The 17,698-nt window shown below is 46.1% G+C and overlaps 1 protein-coding gene across 10 annotated transcripts in view; it reads right to left on the reverse strand.

The window, feature by feature from the left end:
* Window positions 1-388: 388 nt before the first annotated feature.
* The window catches only part of HMBOX1 (homeobox containing 1), a 196,659-nt gene continuing 179,349 nt past the window's right edge, over window positions 389-17,698 (reverse strand). The window contains exons 9-11 of one of the 10 annotated variants that reach the window (XM_080797805.1): window positions 16,555-16,646; window positions 16,210-16,314; window positions 13,724-14,580 (exon numbers count right to left, since the gene is read on the reverse strand). In XM_080797805.1, the coding sequence (XP_080653931.1) occupies window positions 16,219-16,314; window positions 16,555-16,646 (188 nt within the window). In that variant the 3' untranslated portion in view covers window positions 13,724-14,580; window positions 16,210-16,218. Of the gene's footprint in view, window positions 1,385-8,129; window positions 8,916-13,723; window positions 14,581-15,308; window positions 15,363-16,209; window positions 16,315-16,554; window positions 16,650-17,698 lie in introns of those variants that run through there. The other 9 variants (XM_080797799.1, XM_080797806.1, XM_080797808.1 and 6 more) reach the window with 9 other exon arrangements.

A 17,698-nucleotide genomic window follows, 5' to 3' on the forward strand; every position in this document is an offset into this window, starting at 1 on the left:
CCGCTAGGACTGCAGTGGTTCTGGGATGGGGGAAGCTGGTGGGAAGGGAGGAGGAGAGGGAGGGAGGCTGGGGCCTGCATGAGGGCACCACGGGGCAGGACAGCTGGGGAGAGGCACAGCCGCTCCCGGGGTGGACACACCCAAACAGAGAAGGCGCTTCCGGGGGAGGTGGACGGACTCAGGGCCTTTTGTGAGCAGGTGGCATTCCCTCTCACCAGGCAGTGTTTGACCTCTGTCCAGGCATCCTCACGTCTCCGGGCGCACCAATCGCTTTTTAAAGCAAAGGCACCGATGTCTGAAACAGAATGCGGCCGCCCCTCTGTCTGTTAGTGTCGAGGCGCTTCCCAGGCGACCCTCCTTACCCAAAGAAATCCGGCCAGTCTTTGTTCAGTTATACGTTTTATTCTCTAATAGGTACAATACTAAAATAAACACAAATTAAAAAAAAGTTTTATTAAAACAAAACTGTACAAAAAAGCAGTATACTACATTTTAATTACAGAACAGTCTACTGTCCAAAAGGCACTAATCCAGAATAGGAGATACAATGATACAGGACTCATTTGAACTATTTTTAATCAATACAATAGAGCACTTGTTTCTTTGACCATTTACATCTAGAAACAAGGGCTTTTTGCTACAGTCATTACACATTGTTATAAATATGAGTCCCACAGGTGAAGGTGCAGTATCGCTCTCCCTAGACAAGGTTCACGCCAAGAGGGACTGCCTTGGGGTTGAGAGGTGGGTGGGCAGCGGGGGTGGGGCCCGGGTCCGGGGTGCCCGATGCCTCCCCCGGGGGAAAGGCGACCGCCCTGGCGCACAGAGCTTGTCTTCCAGCCTGGCCTCTCAGATGGTTGGTTTCTGGCCATTACTGGCAGCCACTTTACCTCCCTCTTGTGTGTTAGCACCGGGAAAGTGGGTTCTGAGATGCTCCAGGGAACTGGGGCTGGAGGTCTGGGTGATGAAGCGTCAGTAGCTCGGCAGAGGGGAGGCATTTTGGTAACCTGGTCTGAAAAAGGCAGCAACTACTCGGAAGAGGGACACAGAGCCCAGGGACAGCCAGTGAGCTGGGCACTAGAGCTGGGCAGGGCCCCCTGCTCCTTTCTGGGCAGACTTCTGGCCCAGAACTGAGAGGTCCTGCACCTCCCCCTGAGGGACCCGGTGGAGTCTTATGTTAGAGAGATCTGACGATCCTTTCTCTTGGAAGTTGCTTTCTAGAAGTGAGATTCAGCTTCCCAGAGGCCGTGCCCTGCCTCACTGCTGCCTCAGGACCGCAAGCAGCTCCTGGGCAGGAGAGGGCCAAGCTCTGTCCACTTCTCCATGTTTGGTGGCCTGGATAACTCTCTAAACCCCAGATTTCATTCTCTGTTGGACTCTGGACCTAAGGAAGAGAGATACTGCAGCTTTCCAAACAGTGTCATACACATAGAAGACAAAGACAGGCATCTGATGTTAACAAAAATAAGTAACAAAGAAATAGGATTAAACCAAATCTCTTCTCACAGCATCCTATACTACATCCTCCTTCTGCTTAGCAGAAAATTGTACGTACACAAAAATACAAATACACAATTTTGTAGAACAGTCTGATTTTAATATATTTATATATATTTATATTTATACGAGTGGCAGGTTAGTTCATTATATAGAGCTTTTTGCACTTTTGGCTCATATGCAACAAGGCTTATAAATTCAGCTTTAGCTTTCATTCAGGTTTTATAGCTTTTGAACAATTGTTTTCACATTTAAAGCAGCATCCAATTTGCACTAGGAGTTTGTGGTGATTACAGGAAAGATGGGGTCAGGAGGTTACCGACAGGGAAGGCAGGGCCAGGGGCAGATATACATTCCAGTGTGTGCGGCGATGTCAGAGGATTGCTATGGGACAGAGTTGACCATGATGACCCCTTGAGGTAGACTGAACACCTTACAGCAGACTCAGACACAGGTGCGACTCCCCTCAGGGACACATGGTGCACAAGATGGGGGACAGAGACCAGGAGACGCCAAAGGGAAACACAAAGACTAAGACACACGACGGCCAAGGCAGGGAAGGGGGCGCTCTGCCCCCACACCCATCTGGTAGGGACCCCACACAGCCCGTCGCAGATACTCGAGTATTTGGTGGACGCTAAAGACTTTCAGGCGGTCCCAAGGCATCTGGTCCATGGTATCTGATCAGATTACGACTGTCAAACCCACTTTCCGTTTTATAACCTGCCGTGCCAGCTCGCTCCCACCCCCGCCACCAACAGGCAGAAAGAGCTGCACGTGGTTCCGCAACGGGGATGAGCCCCCAGCACTCCGTGGGTGCCGGGGCGTTCGGGTCCAGTTAATGGAGAAGCAAGCGGGCCTCTTCGGCCGGGCGCTGCAGCGCACGGCCACCTCCCCGCGCCCCCCGCGGACCCCGCGCACGCGCGTCTAGGGCAACTGACTAGCGCTCGCGGCCCCATCCCGGGCTGGCTGCTGCCCTCAGCAGCAGCTCCCTCTCGTCACCACCAGGGCAGTGGCCTCCCACTGGGATCACTTTCATTAACACGCCTCCCTTCTCTATTCAAAATCCAAAGAATTCCTCTGGCAAATCTGCCCATACCTGTTAAATGTGAATGCCCACCGTTTGGGTTATTACATTGTCTGAACAAAAACGCTGGATTATTAATGAAAATAAAGTGCCTGGGTATGGATTTGTCCATTTTGCAAAAACTTTCTAATGCACCAACAAATCATCTGAGCGCTGCTTAGTGCCGTGATGTGAACAGAGTGCAGTCACAAAATAATCCGTCCTACACCCACCACATAATAAAGGCCCCGAATTTAGGTCAGACTTCAATTACTTTAAAAAAGAAGCAAACAAATAGCTCACACTCATTTTCAAAGACGCACTTCTGATCTTGCTTCACCCCAGCAATGATGGCCCTTCTGAGCCCTTGTGAGCAGACACCCTGATCCCTCAAATCTAGGAAGAGAGGACAGGGAGAGGCAGCCAGGGTTCCAGTGATTAATGATGGCAAATGAATCATGGTGTTTTTAACTGTGATTATCTGACTCTTTGCCCTCTTGGATCTGGGTGCATTTTCCAGCTGAGGACAAAGACAGACTGCATTCTGCTCTGTGGCTGTGTTGCTCTCCCCTATCTTCCCCACTCAGGAGCTGTAGACCTTGAGAAGCGGGCTCCTGAACATTCTCGATGAGCCAAGACTGGAAGCCCATCAACAGAGACATCCCTAAAAAGCAGCACAGGGAAGAGTGACAAGCCAGCCTGCCGGGGCACTGATGATGTCGCCCTGCCCACCAGCTTGCCCTGGCAGTTGTTCTGCCTGCAGAACGCTGGGGACCCTGGAGAGGGGCAGCTATCTGCGCCCGTCCCTGGGGGCTAAGTGCAGGGTGGGGAAGGGGTGGGGGCAGGGCACAGGCTGACTCTCTGGCAGGTTCCAGAGGTCTGTAACTTGCTTAGGCACTTAAAAAACGTAACTAGAAATGTATCCTTGGAAGGTACCGCATACCCAACGGTGACTATGGCCGTGGAAGGGAGGGAGGGGAGCCCAAGGGGAATCAGAGAAGGCTGTGGGCTCTTTCAGGGGAGGCAACTAGGATGTTCTCGCTATCTTCTGGCAGGGGAGCGCCCCACCTTGCAGCCTGGGTGAGTCTGAAGAACCAGGGCTGGGCTGGCAGGGGCTCTGCTCTTTTCTGTTTCTGCAGACCAGGGCGAATGGATGGGGGAGAGCAGGTGTGTGGGAAGTCGGGACGGCCTGCTCTAGACTCATGGCCACAGGACAGCACGGGCCTGCTTTCTATTATCCGTGTGAGGAAAACTACTAGGAAAAGAAGAGGCCCTTTCTGAAAAGAGTGTTCTGGCAAAACCAGTGAGCGGTAAAGAAAAGCCTTGCCAGAAATGCTGATGCTTGAAGGTAGAAGCTCCCTACCCCCAACCCCTGCCCCCAAGAACTTTGGTTTTGGTTTCGTGGTGCCCATTTTCAGAGATGCAGGACTAAGGGGCTCACTGACTCTAACATACAGAACTGGGGTTTTCAAGGCAAATCACTAACAATAATGCTCTTGCAAGGAGCCCGTGGCGGAGCTCTCACCTTCGTTCAATCCACTCCACTAATGTCCTCGCTGCCTACCCCGCCTATGAATCTGGCATAAAAACAAAAGAGTTCAATGTAATATTACTAGAGTGGCTGCTGTTTACACTAATACAGCACTAATGTCGTTTTCTTTCCAGTTTAATAGCTTCAATGAATGATGAAGTGGAAAAACGACCCTCGTAAGTTTATGCTGGGCTCTTAGTTCCAGTAAAGCAACAAAAGGGGAGCGGTTTCTGGGCTTAAAGGAAGCCAGAAAACAAGGCTGAAATTTCGGCTTGACCTGGAAGTGATGGGAAACTGGACAAGGCAACACAAATCTTGTGACTCATCTCTCCTACGTATACTGGTTGGTTAAGAGTCATGTGCTCTTTCCCAGGACGGAGTTAATGTCTCCATTCCAAAATTTCAGTGGCACCCAACTGCCACCAGAGATGCCACATCAGGATCAAAAGCTACATGGAAGGCGCGCAGACCTTGTTCTTCACATCACGGTGGGGGTTTTTGTTTTTTTTGTTTTGCTGTTTGTTTGTTTGTTTTTTTGGTGGGGGAATAGATAACCAAAAAACCCCATGGGCCAGCTAATGAAACAAGGTACCTATTACGGGGGCCCCCAATCCCAAGATGTCAACTTGGTGGATCCACTCATGGGGCCACGCCAATGGGGGCTTTCCTCCAGGGCGGACTCTACTCTCTTGGGCTTCAAGGATGCCTAGGACACAAGAGAGCGGATAAGAAGAGAGAGGGAACGCCAGTTCCTGAGAACCGCTTATTTGCAAGAGGAAAAGTGTCAGAGAAGTGACATGGAAAGGGGTTCACTGACTCTAACATGGAGAGAAACATGGAATTTCAGTCCCGTCCTCAGGTCAGCTTGGAGCCCATGCCCCTGACAGTAGTCACTGAGCTGCCACCTGAACTCTGAGGTAGCTCGGCCCTGTGCCAGGCTGTGGTTATGAGAAAGTTCTTATTCTGAGCCCAAATCTGCACCTGTCTCCATGCAGGGCAGACGCGAATACCAGAGTCCCAGAACCGCCTACTGGTCATGACTATGATGGACATGACAGCAGAATGAGTTGGAATGGCTTAGCTAAACACTTCTGTGCAGAAGCAGGATGCCTAAAGGTAACAGGCATTATGAAGATGCTCAAAGAGCTAAACAGAGAGAAAACAGGAAGTGTGTGAGATTTTTAACATCCTCTGCCTCAACTAACTGGAACTACACCCAAGGAGTGCTAGTAAATTCTATTTCTCCACAAGACACAGATGAGATAGCCATACTGTTTCTTCCCCACAAAAAGGCAGGACCTCACATTTGCCTTCTGGAGACAGGATGCCTGAAATAAGAGGTTTTACATCATAGCTGTGGAGCCTCCCTGAGGTCACTGTATTTCCATCACCATCACTAAAACAAGGAGAAAGGCCAAGAGAAAGGGGCGCTCTCGTGTCTAGATCATCACGGTAGCACTAGTTCAGGGTCAGAGGGAATGAAGGGCAGGGAGAGATGATAGCATTGGGAGAGGGGGCTGGTGAGAATTATCCAGTGTGGTCGTTTGAGAAAACAAAACAGATTAAATGCAGTTATTTCACTCAGAGCAATGCCAGGCAGACTCTCTGGTCCATTCTCCAATGAACATCCTACAAAGATGAAAGAAGCAACTGGAGATTTCACTCTTCTCCATTAAGGTGGTAGTGCTCAGTGTGGGGTCTGTGAATCTTCAAGAATAAACGAGACAGACCACTCAGCACAGTGCCGGGCACACAGTACATGCTCAGTAAATGTCAGCTGCTATTATCATGAGCTCTGAATACTTCAGGAGGTCTGAATGTTTGTCTCTTGTCACATCATGATTTAGAACAACGTCTTTACTGTTTTCTTGTAAGAGCAACTTCGGGTGTTTTCTTCCCCAAAATACGTATTTCAAGGGTAAGTCCTACCTACGTTTTCACAGATTTTGGTGAGTTGGCTTTCTTTTTTGGTTTTGTTTTTCTTTTTAGTGGGGGCTGCTGGTGGTACCGGCATATATGGTGGAGGGTGTTTTGAATTACTGAAGTGGCCTCTGGAAACACCTGGGGAGGGAGATGTCTTGCCAACTCTGGTTCTTTCTTAGTAGCGCCATTCCTTAAGCGGCGCATCTAATACTTTGATCCCTCAAATGGTAGATTGTGTTAGAAGGTTTTAACTGCAGTGATAATTCTATTTTCTTTGAATGTAAGCAGATAATCAGAATGTTCTGCTGGCTGTTTTAATGCAGGTCTCACAAATCACAGAATTATACTCATCTAGTCGGTTCTTAGAATTGCAACTCTTAAGACAGATTCTCAATTGTAATGGAGATAGTTATCTTTCAGCAGCTGGGAAAATAAGGGATGAGATACTCTGCTCTTTGGGGTCATAAATCCACGATCATTCCAACTGTCAGAAGACTGACAGGATCCCACAGAAAAGTCTCAAAGACAGCACATGTGTCTTGAAGGCAGGCATGCTGGGGTGGGGCTGAAAGTCCCTTTAAGATCATCTAGGAAGAGAAGCACTGAGTAAGAACTTATAATGGCATTTTTCCTGATTTAGCCCAACTACTATATATTTGGAGGTATTTTTGAGGGGAACAAGAATAAAAGACCCCAAGGCAGTCTTTTCCCAAATTGTGTGTGTGTGTGTGTGTGTGAGAGAGAGAGAGAGAGAGAGAGAGAGAGATAGACAGATAGACAGATAGATTGTGGACAGGGGGAGAGAACAGTTATAGAGAAGCAGCCTACCTCAGCATTTTCATCAAACTAAACTTTAGCGTTTGGTTAGGATCCCTTCTGAGCCGTGGACAGGGGAAAAGGTTTGTATGAGGCTAAACAGCAAAATACGAACAAAAGCAAGAGCCACATTTTCTCAGTGGTTACTAACCAACGCTGGAGGGTTCAGTGGGCCAGGCTCGTGAGCACAGCCAGGAGCCACATGAGAATGAAGCACCGGGAGGGGCCACTTGGTACGATGCTGGGTGCTGGTATTTGTGTAGACTGACTCTTGATATAACTGAATGAAGACTTCTGCAAGTGATGGAAGAAGAGCCAAAAGCACATTCTAGAGAAAGGCTAGATAAAGACACAGCAGCTCCGGTCCAGTGGGAGGTCTTGGCGAGGAGAACAGCAGACATCTGGGGCAGGAGACTGCGAAAGGCGTCCAGGCCACCCAATGCTCAGTGGGTGGGACGAGGTGGATGAAGAGAAAGGAAGAGAAGTAGAAGGGAGAGAAAAAGAACACGGACTCGGAAGGGCTAGGGAGACAATCCTGCCGACTTGGCAGAATAATGGAGAAAACCCTGGCTAAGAAAAGGCTGCCAGTACAAGGAAGTTGGTGGCTGCCGTGTGAGAGCGGCGTGGGGGAACACACGTATACCCAGTAGCCTCTGGACGCTGCCAATCAGTACTCCAATTACAGCCCATATGTGTTCCTATGTATTTGTGTCATGCTGGCCAAACATCCTAGGATCCAATGAGGAAAATGTGTAAATTTCCATTTGGTACTTTCTGATGGTGACAAAGGAAACACCAAGTAACCAGGGAAAGAATTAAAACCCTAGGGAGCTTGTTAAGCAGTGAATATCCTCAAGTTAGGCTGCACAGTACGCTAGTGGGCTAGCAAGTCAGACAGAGTCGTGGAGGCCTTGTCAGGGGCCGACTCAGTTTGGGATTCTGACTGTAGTTTCTGCCAAAGGTGAAGCAGTTTGAAACTGGATGTGAGACAAAGAGGTTTCAAATCATGTAGAAGTCAAATGGGGAACAACAGCAAAGGCTTCCATTTTGAAGCTGAAATAACTCCAAATCCTTCTCTTTCACTAAGGAGAGGACACGAACACCATGTCATTATTTTAGTTTACTGAGTTGCTGTTCCAAATGTTCTTGGGAGCATTAGTGCTAAAAGGGAACAGGGAATGGGAGATCTGCCATTTCCAATCACATAAAGGACAGAAATCCTTTTAATTATGACCATGCCAATCTACATCTTGCTAAAACAGCTAATTACATGTCAGGAGGACACTCAGTCATTCAGAACAATTGTCATTATATTTTTATATATTCATTCTGTGCCACCCCCCTCAATTACCATGGTTACAATTTGAAAGGATTCAGGCAAACCTTCATTTGATCACAGCACACCAATGTGAATTTGAGAGTTAATTATGGATGTACAGAGCCACGTTCATTAAAAGGGAAAATGCAAATGGAGTTAGGGGAGCGGCACCCCGAGATGTCCGAACTGGGAACCGAGCTATGAGCATACTCCCTCTTCAGGTCAGCCTCGGCAACCAGTCACACTCAACAGCTGCCCCATGCCACCACACCGTGGGGCTCAGACACCCACAGGAGGGCACAGTACTGCTGTCCAACTCAATCCCCAAACTTGCCAAGTAAAAAGGACGTCAGGAAAGCAAGGCAAAGCCTCCTGCAGATGTCTCCTTGTTTGCTGTTAGGGTGTGGCGCTGGCTAAGGAGCTAACGGGCGTGGAATGTGGCGGTTAGTGGTCTTGGTGTACAATACAAGTCAGACTTCACTTGAATGGAATCGATTTAGTTCTACTCACTGCTTGGCCCCAGGTGTCACGTGAAGCATGGTATAAAGAAAAAAGTCCAGTGATCTGCACATTTGTTACATATGGCGTCTACTATATCCTCAAGGTCCTCGGGTGACGGTAAGAACAGGATCTTTTGGTGTGGCCAGAGTTTCCTTCTCTTCTCCACCATATCTACTCCCCTCTTAATTACAAAGGAAAACTAATGTTACAGGAAACCGGATTTCTCAGATCGTTAGCTTTCTCTTTGCTGCCGCTTCTCATCTCTGCCAAGAAAGAATAATGAAACTGATGTAGACACCTCACAGTTTATGAACTTCCAGCTTTTGAACGTCCATCAATAGGAACAAAGTCGCACTTCAGAGTAAGCGAGTCAACCACTGATGGGTCCTCTAAGACGGCAATAGTGGGGGCTTATCACTTTTAGCTTATAAGTAAAGAGAATTAAGAACAGTTTTTCTGAACATAACCCAGTTTGTGAGAGGAGATTCTGTAATCAGAAAGGGACCTGTAGGTCCGATGTAGTTAAAAAGCCTTTCCCACCACCCCAGTAGGGTAGTTCTCCTGAGAGTGGTAAAGAAATCTTTCCTCCTAAGTGATAGTCATCTTTTGAAAAGAAGAGCATACAATGAAGGAGAGGGTGGTGCTGGAAAAGAAAGGGCCTCTGACAACAGGCTACGGTCAGGGAAATCTTTATAGGATAATCTGGCCCCTCATAGTTGCCTCCCTGGGAAAACCTCGTGTTCTCATTATGGTGCAATATCTTCAAACTGGAAAACATGAAGTAATGTAAAGTAGACAATCCGGAAATTAAGAAACAGGAAGAGGGTTTCCAGGGCATGCAGCTCAGTTAGCCAAATGCAATATGGCTGACAACTGATCCCTGAATCCTGAGTAAACATCCTTGCTATTTAGAGAGCACACAAAAAGGAATGTTTTAAATGTGTAATTCCCACCCCTGCCCCAGTGCATCCCCCCACTTCGCCCCTATCCCCCACACAGACGCCACCAGCAGAGCTGGTCAGTGCGCCCAACTTTCGCTTGGGAAATCCTGACAAACAAATCCGGCTCAGTAAAGCTATAAATGGATTTGGCTGGTCTCAATGCAGCCCCAATGAATACAGTAGTAAAACATTACTAATAATCACAACAACAAAATGACAAAATCTATCACCACTCTGACCTAAGATTTAAATCACGGACGGAGATTAACACAGAAAACCAACGCACAACGTGAAAGGTCAGGACTATTCAGTGTAGAGTGCTACTGAGCACAAGATCATCAATAACAAGAAAAATTATTGCCTAAGAATCTGTTGAGACTCACTGGGGAGAAAATACTCTGGTTGTCCTCTGAACAAGAAAAGACAAAAAGCAATTTTAAAAGGCAGAGCCACAACTTAAATGGGAAGACTGCTTCTACCCAAACCCTTCTTAAGACCAAGAGAGTAGGGACTTGAAGTTCACATTTTTAGGAAAGGGGTGGGAGGATCGTATATGAAGAAGGGATTATTTCCACTGTTATGGGCAGAGATAATGCAGCTGGTCAGTGGAATAAGTAGCTGGTCAAAAGGATGGCCTGCAAGACAGGACGGAGTGTTTGTGTGAAGAGAGGACCACACCCACCTACTCTGCCTACTGTGGAACATAAAATCCCAGCACAGATGTCAGATCAAGATGAGGCCTTAGTATTGGAAACCAAGAGGGAAATGGAAGAGGAACTGTTCACAGGAGGAGACAAAGCCACTGGAGATTCCTGAAGAAATGAGTCTATTTACACCTGGTGCCTCTGTTTGGAATCCAGGAGCGAAGTTTGTGAAGACAAAGGCCAAACAGGGAGAACTGAAACAAGTGTATGAATGAGCTCTTCATGAGTTGTCCCCTTTGAGGTAAAAAATATATGGTGGATATCTGGCCCCAACAGTGGTACTGCTGGTCACCGGACTGCCTGCCATCCTAATCTACCAGGAACTGGGATACTGGATTTGCACACCTCAGTGGTAATGAGCTGCTTCCTCACTCACATCTCTTTAGGGGGTCACCTCTACTAAGCTAGAGTGAAAGGTACCTTAAAGGGGTCTTCCTGTTCAGGAACTTTCTTCCTGTGAAGGAATAACAGGAGAATGGGGGGCGGGGCTGTCCCACCCAAGGACAGGGTGCGGGAACCAGACAGATTCCCTAGATAAGTGGGAAGGTGACCAACACTATCAACCACTTTAAAGGACTGAGACTGTGAAGAAAACTGCCCTAAGGTGTACTCAACAATTAATTACAAGCTTTGCTGAAATAAACCTGAAATAAACCAAAATGTCTATTTGGTACTGACGGCACCAGAAGGTATCAGCTAAGGGTGTGCTGTACGGCCCTCCCTGGCCTTCATCTTGCCTTAGGGTTATCAACAGCAAGGCCGAAGTCTCACGAGGGTGGTCCATCTTTCGAAGGTCCCTTTGTAAGGCTGTGTTGTAAGAGGAGTAGGAAGCTTACCCATGTGACTACAGTAATTCAACACAAGTGTCTTTTAAAAATAATAACAGACAAGTTACAGGAACTGCCGACAAGGTTCCCCATCCTCCTCACCCCTTCAGTCTTCCTCACGAGGAAAGAGCAGTCCTGAAACAGTCCTCTGGGGCCCGAGGGAAATACAATATGGAATAAGAGAAGAGGGACACAACAACCAAAAAGCACAGAACGCGATTTTTTTAAGAGCCTGGCTCTTTCCCCTTCAGTAAGAGCGCAGTTTAGGGTTTCTATTTAAATATCACCAAACCTGAAAAAGCTTAAGAAAACAAATTCACTAGCCAAAGATATTACAAATCGGACAGTGGCAACTCCATATGCCATCGTAAGAACTAAGGTAGCCCGGACAAGACAGAATTCAACCTGGTGTCAAAAAACAAAACAAAACAAAACAGACCCCAAAGCAAAAACAAATCAACCATGGTAGATTTAAATCCAGGCCCCAAAGACCTACATTTTCGCTCTTGGTGAAAAAGCAAAACTTATATGTAAGGCAGCGGGTCTTCAGAGCAGGCCAGCCGTCTTCTTCAATTGAAAGACGAATTCTGGATGAAAGCTTCCTTCCTCCTGTTCCTACTGGACCCAGGACGAGGCTATCCTGCATTGGTAGACATGTTCTTCCACTTTTTCCAGGTCGCCAGATAGGGCTCGGTACTGCTTTCATAGATACTGACTCTCCTTTATTCACTGAAGCTTTTTTTCCTTTCTTAAGGCCTTAAAACAATGAAACCTTTTAGCTCTTCTCTGGCAATCACTGTATTTCTTTAGAAACTGCAGCTGTCTTAACAGTTTGAGTCTGTTTCTTTAAAAAGACCAGCAAGAACAAATGATACCAGCAATCCCATCATAAAGAAGCTATCAATTATAATAATCTCCTTACAATAAATCATGGATGTGGCTTGTCAGACAGTATAGTCTTCTCTCTTCTTTTCTTTCTGAGTCAACCGAGAATAAGCAGACAAAATTCCACCGAAATGGAAAGTTACAATGTTATATTTCTTCTACGTAATATAAAAGGAAAGAAAGATAACATAATCTCCTAATTGAAATAAAATGTCAAACACACCAAGAAAGAAAATGAGCAGGGGGATCATTCCTGAGAATAACAAATGCTACTCTTCAATTTGTTGGTTCAAGTAATACGGTAAAACAGAAAAGACTACCCCATTTTACTTCAGTTCTTGGAAGAAGCATATACATTTTCTGCCCGAAATCCACAACCAAGAGCAGGCCCGGTCCCTGCGCAAAGCTCCTTAAAGTCACAGACCCATATAAGGTGGCATCTTCATGCCCTCTCGAAGGCTTCCGCACACTGGCCCAAGCAGAATGAACGGATACGGAGAAGACCTTGTCAGCATGTGCCTTAAATGGAGTCAGACCAGCTAAAAACTGGTGGATATTTACTATTTCACTAATGAGGAAGGGAAAAACAAAGAAGGTCAGTCAGTCTCTCTCTCAATGGTTTTAGGCTGATAGGGGAGGAGGGGTGAAGAGGTAAGGAAATGGCACCTTTCTTCCACCTTAGAAATCGTTCTCAGGTAATGGACGACAAGACAGAAGTCCTGGTTAACAGCCAGCCCCACATCCCCCTTTAAACAAGGCTTTACCGTGCGCAGAAAGGAGATGGAATGAGGCAGAAAATATACAGCAGGCATGCCTCCTTCAGACGCACCCTAAGCCGCTACATCGAAGGCGGTCTCCTCTTCCCCACAGTGACAGTGTGTCATTTAATCGGGATGCCAAGAGATCATTTTCATACAAGGCCAGCAGATGTAATTTTCTTTGATGCATGAATAGTTCATCATTTTGCTACTAGATGACAAGGTGATCACAGGGTGACTTTATAACGCAAGTTCACTGTTTGGTATTTTGAGTTCTCAAAATGAAAAAAAGATTTATCAAATATAAATATCTTTAAAAAGTAACAAAAGTGCTACATATGTGATCAAGGAAAAAAATTCCATTAGTTACTGCCACTTAAAGTAGATTAAACTTTACAAATATTACCACATCCATTATCAATATGGCTTCCAATTATTAAATAAATTGCCTGTAGCAATATAGCTTTTCACACCTCTACAAGGACAGAGTAAAGAGAACACCAAAGCAGTCACATCACGTTGTATCTCGAAGACCCACCGCGTAAGTGGCAACTGTCCCCTGCTTTTTTCTGCTCCTATTTAGGAAAGTATTTGCATTTGTGATAGTCAGCCAGCATAATCCCGCTCTAAAGTCCTCTATCAACCTCTCGTATTGAGGGGGCTTCAGTTAATGGATACAAAGACTGGAAGTTCATTCACTCATTTGTGACCTTAGCTCCATCCTTGAAAGACTTTTTTTGGTAGCAGGGAAAGGGGACACAGACAGGAGGCAGAGCAGCATCCATGATGGCCTCCAGCACTCTTCCAGGCAGGCACACACCTGTGCCACGCAACGTACAGTGGTTCTGAGAACTGGACTTAACATCCATTAGACATTCAGCTCATGTTTTTTTCCAATGCTCTCAAGCTGGGTTTTTTTTTTTCTTTAATGACTTTTGTTTTTTATCTTTTTGTTTGTCTGAATCATGGTCCCAAAGGCAGAAGGCAGTATTTTATCTACTAAGTCACACAGCTTGTGAGAGGAAAGGATGTCTGTGTCAGGCATGTTAACATCAACCAAAATTTGAGATCAAGTTTTTCCATGGACATTCTTAGCACAGCACCCAAAGAAGTATAATCTAGCCACAGTGTGACTATTATGAGGCACGGCTTATTGCAGCTGGAAATCAGTGATTCCCACGCTGAGTGGGAATTCTAGTGTTCCTTTTACTCTGCGGATACTCCCCAAATGGTGTCTGTCAATCCTGGGCCACACAACCTCAGCTTGCATCCTATCAGTCTTGGGGAAGGAAAAGGGTACAGTCTAGTGTTACAGGAATCTAAAGGTACCCAAGGTCTTACACGTAGCCTAATAGTGGAGAACCAAGGGCTATCTAAATACCTGGAAGCACTTTCTTGGAATGCTAAGACAGAGCAGCAAGGTTTTCTAGCCTCAGGGGCTGGGAGAGGGAAGTTTGGTTGGTTGGTTGGTTATAATTTACTGGGAATTAATACTGAGAGAGTATATGCAAAGGCTGAGGGCACCATGCCATCTTCACAGAACAAGACCCTAACGGCTAACTGACATACAAGAAACTGCAAGTTATACTGTAAGAACACATGTTAAGGACCGAGGAAAGTCTGCTAAGGTGCTACGTCTAAACTAAGTTAACTTCTCCTGTTCAACCCTCCCTGATCAGTCGTCATCCAGGGCCTCTGTCTTGATTTCGTTGGCTCCTTGTCGGGCCAATGCCAAGATAGTGTGGTTGACTGCTGCCATTTCCACAGCTAATGAGATGGGGTCTTGGTGGTCACTATGGCTAGTGCTGTCATCCTAGACGTGCAGAAATAAGAAAGAAATGTTACTAGTGGATTGGCAAAATGCTCCAACTCACAGAAAGGCATGCTGTGGGCAAGGGGAGGCAGAACATTCGTGGGAGGAAACAGTGGGGGAGGGGCTCATGACACAGTAGAGGTGAAATGTATTTAAGTAGACACTGAATGGAAATAGGTCAGGCCTTCAATTGCCATTTTTAGGATTCAACAAATAAAAAGCACCAAAATGTTTTCTTCTTGCTGAGAATTTGATTCCTTCTATCAGAAAGACTGCTGGTGATGCTAATCAAATCTGAACAGTCTAGTTTGCAACAGACATAGCACTAGTCATTGAAGGCCAAACTAGTGAGCTACTCAATTCTGGACTGGTACTCTTACAAACGGATTCAGACCTCATTGTACCTCTCTACTGAACTGAGAAAACTAGACTAAACTACAGACACCAACATCTAATGGGTAAAAACGCATTTTATAAAAGAACGAAAAACCAAAAACCTCTCAATTACAGCAGGATAAAAGTATACCAGCCGGAAATGGCTACGGGAGACAATGTGTGGTGCTCTCCTCCTGTAAGGCTGCTGTGCCGGGCAAGTGGCAAGGGAGTGCGAAGCTCTCCTTCAGCGCACAGCTCAATGTGTTACACAAAAAGCTGTGAAGGAAACTGGCATTGCAGGATGTTTGTCAGGCCCTGAAGATGGTGTTACAAATAAGGGGTAAGTTTCTCACCTGTCACATCTTCAGGGGAACTCTGCATCAAAGACCTTTGGAAAGGGTAAGCCCCTTTTGAAAAAAAAAAAAAAATCATCATGGGATATGCTGCCCTTAGGGCATGTGGAAAAAAACGGTGGAAATGATCCAACTACATTACATGGGTAGATTGAAAAAATAACAGGAATATTCCTGATTAGAAAGACAGAATATTTTCTTGAGTAAAATGTGGAGCTATGATTTAGAGTCCTAAAAAAGAGAAAAGGTAACTCCTGGGAATTATGGGCATCATTGTTTCATTCTCATTTTCACAGACTGGGCTTTAGAGTTTAAAAGGGGGTTGCGTGCACTCCTGCAGCGTCGGCGCTCAAGCTGGTAAGGAGAGGCTGTAAAATGGTTGGCAGAGGGAAGAACATGGCAGACTACATTTAAGAGCTGGCTGAGGGGCCAGGAAGAGATGTTTATATACCATAGGAAAGAACAAGAGTTTCCCTGCTGGGGTCCAGAAGAGATCATACGTCCTTTTCATATTCCAAACAGAAATGAATTTTAAATCCTATGGCAATTTTAGTGAAATCTGTCAAGAGATATGTGGGGGGAAATTCCCACGTTCTTGGTGACTGAATTACTCCATCCAGTGGCTACAATTAAATATATTTCCCCCCCCAAGCAATGAAGACTAAATCAGGGTGAGGTGAGAAGACATGCATTTATGACAGGATGTGTGTGTCGATGTGCCAGAGACTCTGGAAGAACCACTCATCTGGGCATGAGGGTTCTCGCTGCAATGGGGCCGTGGTGGGTGGGACCTTCCACTGTGTGCTGCGTCGGGACATGTTTAGGCATGGATTACAGCTACCCAGTAGCCCCTAGTATTTCTCAAACATTGAGTGTGTGTGTGGTGGATGGTGTAACTTGCTTGTTTGGATCAGATCCTCCTCTCTTCTTCTACCTTCTCTGCTTCTCTGCCTCCCTCTGAACTTCTTCCCTCCTCCTCCTCCCCATTGCGTACTTGCCAAGTATCCTGTTGTATGACAATAAATCCATGTGGGTGAATAACAGTTTCTCACAAATTTAACAGGACAACTGAATCTTACCACATTCCTTTCAAATTACATGAAAATCTAACTACACACATGAGCAGAGTGGAGGGACACTGGATTGTCTCCTCTTCCCCACCCCGTACAAAACGCACCCACAGAATTGACTTGTCATACTGTCCCACCCGCTCTGTAACCAAGAAGCTCTGCTCTCTGCTGCTCACCTGCTCTGAGTAGTCATTCCCGTCAACATCATCACTGTTGGAATGGCCTCCTGGACTCTGTACATCTATCCCATGACTCTCCAGGATTGCTGCTTCTTCGAAAAAAGCAAATAGATCCCTAAATTATCTGTTACATTATTGGAACAGCTTGAACACTGAATTAATCTTTGTGCTGAGGAAATAAGGATGTCATTAAACAAGAACCTAGATTCCTGTATGTTTTCTTTTAAATTGCAGATGGACAGAATTCAACTGCATCCAGGCCGGGGGGGGAACACGTCTGTCATTCTGGAGCCCCCGCTGCTATGAAAGCCACATGTGAGTGGTTGACTGTTAGGTGCTTCCTAAATACTTACCAACTAATTCAACAGCCCTCCTGTCTCAGGGCTCTGTAAAGTGTTTGAGAATTGTATTGATGGAGAGGAAGTTAAATTTAGAAATGAAATACAATTTTAGAAGCTCAAAACCAATTCCCCACACTAATCTTGTCAATTCATATTTCTTAAATGCTCTTTTTTTTTTTTTTTTTTTTAAGATTTTATTTTTTATTTGTCAGAGAGAGAGAGAAGCGAGAGAGAGTGAGCACTGGCAGACAGAGGCAGAGGGAGAAGCAGGCTCCCTGAGGAGCAAGGAGCCCGATGTGGGACTCGATCCCAGGACGCCGGGATCATGACCTGAGCCGAAGGCAGCTGCTTAACCAACTGAGCCACCCAGGCGTCCCTTAAATGCTCTTTTTAAAAACCCTTGTTTTGGGGCACCTGGGTGGCTCGATTGGTTAAACGTCTGCCTTCGGGTCCTGGAGTTCTGGGATCGAGTCCCACACGTTGGGCTCCCTCATCCGCAGGGAGCCTGCTCCTCCCTCTGACCCTCTTCTCTCTGGTGCTTTCTCTCTCTCTCTCTCTCAAATAAGTAAAATCTTTAAAACAAAAATCTTAAAAAAAAAAAGTCTGTGTTTTGCTCTGTTCCCTCTTAAGACTCTTTCATTCCAATTTTATTAAGCACATGTTTCTTAATATCTAAGTCACGGCCCAGTAACAACAAAGAAGCTCAGGGTCTCATTCCTGGCTCAATAGCTTAGCCAGTAGCTTTAATATGTGGCACAGGATTCATGCAGTCAGGGGCCATGTCTAATTCTAGATTCTAG

The sequence above is a fragment of the Martes martes genome, assembly GCF_963455335.1.
Source record: "Martes martes genome assembly, chromosome: 2".
Classification (NCBI taxonomy): domain Eukaryota; kingdom Metazoa; phylum Chordata; class Mammalia; order Carnivora; family Mustelidae; genus Martes; species Martes martes.